The 5,730-nt window shown below is 37.0% G+C and overlaps 1 protein-coding gene across 1 annotated transcript; it reads left to right on the forward strand.

The window, feature by feature from the left end:
• Positions 1-3,214: 3,214 nt before the first annotated feature.
• LOC107176490 (subtilisin-like protease SBT5.4) lies at positions 3,215-3,630 on the forward strand. Its single transcript, XM_015529130.1, has 2 exons — positions 3,215-3,311; positions 3,407-3,630. The coding sequence occupies exons 1-2, from the start codon at positions 3,215-3,217 to the stop codon at positions 3,628-3,630; spliced, it is 321 nt and encodes a 106-aa protein (XP_015384616.1).
• The last annotated feature ends 2,100 nt before the right edge of the window (positions 3,631-5,730 follow it).

A 5,730-nucleotide genomic window follows, 5' to 3' on the forward strand; every position in this document is an offset into this window, starting at 1 on the left:
TTTGGTGGGATGCCTTTCTTACAGCTGTTTACCATATAAACAGATTACCCTCAACAGCTCTGAAACTTCTTACCCCATATGAGAAAATTTTCAAACTTAAACCTGATTACAGCATGCTCAAGTGTTTCAGTTGCACATGTTATCCTTATCTAAGGGATTACAACAAACACAAATTTAATTATCACTCAAGAAAATGCATTTTCCTCGGCTACAGTCCAGTTCACAAAGGTTACAAATGCTTGCATTCATCAGGCAAGATGTACATAGCCAGACATGTTATTTTTTATGAGTCAACATTTTCTTATTCTACAGACTCAGTTTTTCATTCTAATGAATCATCATCTTATTCGAGTCAATCCCTTACACCCCAACAAGTGTTTCATCTGACCATATTATCTACAACACCAGTATCAAATGGAAACAGCTCATGCAATCCTCTATCTGCAATTTCTACCAGCAGCAGTTCACAACATTCAGATAATCCATCTCAAACCGGACAATCAGCATTCATATTCACAAACACATACCATATTCATTGAACCATCTACAGAGCCTCAAAATTCACCACCTCAACCTGCACCTGACATATCCTTATTAGCTCAACCTACACCTGATATATCTTTTCCAGTCCAACCTAATACACATCCAATGACTACCAGAAGCAAAACTGGTATCTTCAAACCAAAGCTTTATACAGCAACCCTTGTTCACAAAGAACCTGATTCTGTATATGAGGCTATGCAAAACCCAAAATGGTTTATAGCCATGAAAGAAGAATATGCAGCTTTGAATGCAGAGTGGTACATGGTCCTTAGTGCCAAAAACAAATGATCAGAGAGTTGTTGGAAACAAATGGGTGTATAGGGTTAAATACAACACTGATGGATGTGTAGCTAAATACAAAGCTAGGTTAGTTGCAAAGGGATTTCAACAAATTATAGGAGTGAATTGCTTTGAAACTTTCAGTCCTGTCATAAAACCAGCAACTGTAAGAGTAGTCTTGAGTTTAGCTGTGATGAATCAGTGGAAGATAAGGCAAGTTGATGTGAATAATGCCTTTCTCAATGGAGACTTAACAGAGGAAGTGTTCATGGATCAACCAGAGGGATTCATCAGCTCTGAGAAACCAAACTTTGTATACAAGCTTCACAAGTCTCTTTATGGACTTAAACAAGCTCCCAGAGCTTGGTATGATAAGTTGAAAGGTTGTTTGTTGCAGTGGGGATTCACAAATTCCAGCTCAGATACCTTCTTATTCTTGAAAATAAATAAGTCATCTATGATTTTAGTTCTTATATATGTTGATGACATTTTAAGAACAGGACCAAATAGTTTTGAGCTGGAAAAATTCATTACAGAATTCAGTACAAAGTTTGCTTTGAAGGATCTTGGAGTTCTCTCTTATTTCTTAGGCATTGAAGTATTGTATGATACTGATTGTATTTTCTTATCTCAAAGGAAATACATAAGGGATTTGCTGTCAAGAGTTGAGATGATAAATTGCAAAGATATTGATACTCCTATGAGTACAGGAATGAAGCTACAGAAGGAAGCTCAAGGTAATCTTGGTTGTTATGTTGAAGATGTAACACATTACAGAAGCATTGTTGGTGGAATGCAATATTTGGTATTAACAAGACCAGAAATTGCCTTTAGTGTTCACAAGCTGAGTCAATACGTTTCTGTACCAACACTGCAGCACCTTATGGCTTGCAAAAGAGTGCTCAGATATCTAAAGGCTACACAGAACTATGGACTCAAATTTATTAAGGATGGTGATCTGAAACTAACAGGATTCACAGATGCAGACTGGGCAGGGGATCTGGATGACAGAAAATCGATTGGAGCCTATTGCATCTATCTTGGTCATAATTTGATATCTTGGTCGTCTAAGAAGCAGCCTGTTATTGCTAGGTCCAGTGCAGAGAATGAGTATAGGTCCCTAGCCTCAGCAAGTGCAGAGATAAGCTGGCTGCAATCACTATTTTCTGAGTTGAAACTACAATGCATAGAGAAACCTGTTATTTGGTGTGACAATCTTAGTGCAACAGAGTTAGCTCACAATCCAGTTTTCCACTCAAGAACAAAGCATATTGAGATTGATATTCATTATGTTAGAAACAAAGTCCTTGCTGGAGAACTAAACATTCAATATATACCAAGTGAGGAGCAGGTAGTTGACATCATGACCAAGCCACTCTCATTCATCCATTTTAACTATCTTAGGGCCAAACTCAATGTCATGTCCTGTCCCTTGAGTTTGAGGGGGGCTGTCAAGGCTGCTCATTATTCAAGCAACTTGGTGAAGCCACGTCAGCAGAAGGTTGTTAGTGAAGAATAACAGCTCAGCGTGATCAGTCAAGTGTTAGTTATCCAGCTCATGAAAGTTAGTTAGTTAGTGAGTTACTAGCAATTCTCACGTGTAAGGAATAATATAAATACTTGTACTGATTTGTAAAAGAGATATAAATTGAATCTTATAAAATACAAGTATTGAGAATTTTCTCTGTGATTTTCTATTCAACCAAATAGCACATCTCTGTTTTCTTTCAAACAGAATATTATACACCCCTGGAGCACTTGATCAGAACAAGATTAAAGGGAAAATCTTGGTTTGCTATGATGATGAAGATAACGATGGAGATGAGAAAAGCCTACCGGCCAATCAAGCTGGTGCTATTGGGATGATTTTGGTTAACGCCTAAGAAGCAATAAACCAAAGCATAGCCGTAACTACCCTCTTCCCGACTTCAATTCTAGATTACCCTGATGATTTAGCTATCAAAGCCTACATCAACTCTACCAAGTAAATCAGTTATCATTTCCCCGCTTAGTTTCCTTTTGATTCTTACACATTTCAATTTATTTACTAATTCATGTATTAATGCAGCAACCCGGTGGCCTCCATGACTGATTTTGCGACAGAGTACAATATGAAGCCTTCTCCACAAATCCTCGATTTCTCATCTAGGGGACCAAATACCATTGATCAAAATATTCTCAAGGTTGCTAAGTGAGTTAATTAATTAAGCCTTCAAGATGGTAATTTTTCTTTTAGTTACTTCTTACCAGATCACTTCAACAATTTTTCCCTTTTTTTAAGCCTGATGTCGTTGCACCTGGAGTGAATATAGTTGCGGCCTTTAGTTAAGGAAAAGAATTGGATCCGCGTAAGAAACGGCCGGTTCCGTTCGTTCCTTTGTTTGGCACTTCAATGTCATGTCCTCATGTGGCTGGTATTGTTGGTCTTCTCAAAGCTCTCCATCATGATTGGAGTCCCGCAATGATCAGATCCGCAATTATGATCACTGGTACAGAACTTATTCATTTCATTTTAATTTAAAATATTTTTCTAGCCCTCTTCAGTCTTGATTGAACTAACTACGTGCATTTGTTTCACTTTCAGCAAGGGACAGACATTCGAGGGAGCGTCCAATATTGGATTACGATGGCATGCAGGCAACCCCATTTGCATATGGTGCAAGACAAGTAAGTCCAAATGATGCAATGGATCCTGGTCTAGTTTATGAATTGGGTTTTGACGATTACTTAGGCTACACATGCAACCGTGGCTACGATCAATCCAAGATAGCCAAGTTCACCGAAGGAAAGCAGTACGTGTGTCCTTAATCATTTAACATTGCAGAGTGGAACTATCCTTCAATCACACTTCCTAATCTCAATCGCACAATCACCATCACTTGAAGAGTTAGGAATGTTGCAGCAGCTGGTACATACAACTCGCAACTCAGGAAAGTGCATGGAGTCTCAGTTGTTATTGAGCCTGGCAGCTAGAACTTCACAAAACATGGTAAAGAGAAGATATTTAAAGTCACAATTACTCCCAAGGGAAATGTCAGACGGTTTTCACTGTGTGAGTAGTCCTATTACACTGAAGCTAACTTAAGGTTATATGTTCATGTAATTGACGTTTAGACCAGCAAATCGTGAAGAAACAATTTATATTGATTTGCGTTTTTTTTTCTTTGGAAGCATACAATTTTCAAGATTACCAGAAAACTAAAGAAATAAAAAGTAAACGATTGCCAATTGTAATTTTACAGACACTGCCAAAAAAACGCCATGTGTGTTTTTATTGGAAAAAGATTCTCTCCTTATTTTTTTCTCTCCAAGTCTCTTCTAAATAAGTAGCAAGATTGAGTTTTGAATTTTAATATTGACAATCAAGCCAACTTTTTGATATTTTATTTACAATTAAGTTAGCTTTTTTAACTAAATTTGAGAAACAAGGAAAGACTAGGAGAGGGGGAAAAAAAACAAAGAAAGGATCCTAATCCGTTTCTATAATGTATACGAAATATAAGTTGTTTAGAATCAAATTATTTAAAAAATCTTCGTCAAAATTAACTTGAGCAGTAGATTTTCAAATAATCAAATAATCACTTAATTATTTGACAATTTAATGTAATTCCTAACAGCTCATGATTCTTAGATATATTAAATCACACTTCATTTACAAAGGAAATGTAGGGGATAATGTGAAATGCCCGGCAGTATTATCCTTTGCAAGAATAGATATGGAAACTCCTTTTATAAATGCACGTAAATATTGACTATTTTTATAACTATTGGCAAGCAAATGTTGATTATCTTTATTTCATTGATAAGTAAATACGACTGTCTTATATTATTGGCATTAAATTTTGACTCCTAATTACTTTATAAAGAGACATAAGGAGTGGGAGTTTCAAGGTACCGCAGAGTTATAGAGAGAATAATTCTAGTGATGAGCTTCTTCAAGCTCAACTGCGCAAACCCATGTTTGGATAATACTTTTAGCTTCATAAACTCCATGCCTCTCAAATGTGTGAAATTAATTCAAGTAGGCATACCTGACATCATCCACAACCATACAAAACCTATGACTCTTAATCAGCTTCTTGGTGCTCTACAAATTCATCCAACAAAAACCCGATGTCTCCACTTCCTAGTGTGTAGTTTAGTTCACTCTGGCTTCTTTAATTTGCGCTAAAAAAACCAGTGAAAATGAACAAGAAGAAGTCTGTATGCTCACCACCAATGCTTCTAAACTTTTCCTCAAAGACAACCCTTTGAGCTTAACCCGTTGAACTCTGGGCAGTGCCATGGCTAAAAGGGGGTTGTCAAAATGGGATCTAGCATGGCTAGTATGAAAAGTGTTAAGCTCAAAGCGTTGTCTTTGAGGAGGAGCTTAGAAGCATTGGTGAGACCACTTGTGGTTGATGATCTAAAAAGCGATGAAAATCTTACATATGTTGGAGGCAATTCCCCCAACAAATGCTGTTATAATAAAGGTCATAATCAAATATATTTATATATGGAAAAATTTGCGGAAAGTTGGGAAAGCTTTAAAACCATGCGTGTAGTGATTTGGGTGCAGTAAAACCAGATGAGCAACCCAAAGCACTGCCCAAGATCACAAACCAGACCAACAAGATGCTAAAACCCCAAAGAAACAAGCTTTAAGTTTTAATAAAACCTTCAACGAAAATGGCTTCAATCAGAACACACCCAGAACAAGAATTAGAAACAAATCACACGCAAAAGAAAGAGAAGGATTTACGTGGTTCGATTGTGCAAAGAAGCACAATCTACATCCACGGGAGAAGCCAACAAAGCTAGATTTATTGATGATTCAAGTAACCCTTTACAGACCAATACAAGAGCTAACTACTAGGATCAAGACGAAGCTTTCTCTCTATCTTAACTCTCTCTATTACGCTCTCAAAT

Source organism: Citrus sinensis, chromosome 9 (assembly GCF_022201045.2).
Source record: "Citrus sinensis cultivar Valencia sweet orange chromosome 9, DVS_A1.0, whole genome shotgun sequence".
Lineage (NCBI taxonomy): Eukaryota > Viridiplantae > Streptophyta > Magnoliopsida > Sapindales > Rutaceae > Citrus > Citrus sinensis.

What these genes read in the sequence shown, in the direction of transcription:
- LOC107176490 (XM_015529130.1), top strand. Translation starts at nt 3,215, where the DNA reads ATGTCATGTCCTCATGTGGCTGGTATTGTTGGTCTTCTCAAAGCTCTC. An exon ending in ATCCGCAATTATGATCACTG is followed by an intron (nt 3,312 to 3,406) that starts GTACAGAACTTA and finishes TTTCACTTTCAG; the next exon opens with CAAGGGACAGACATTCGAGG.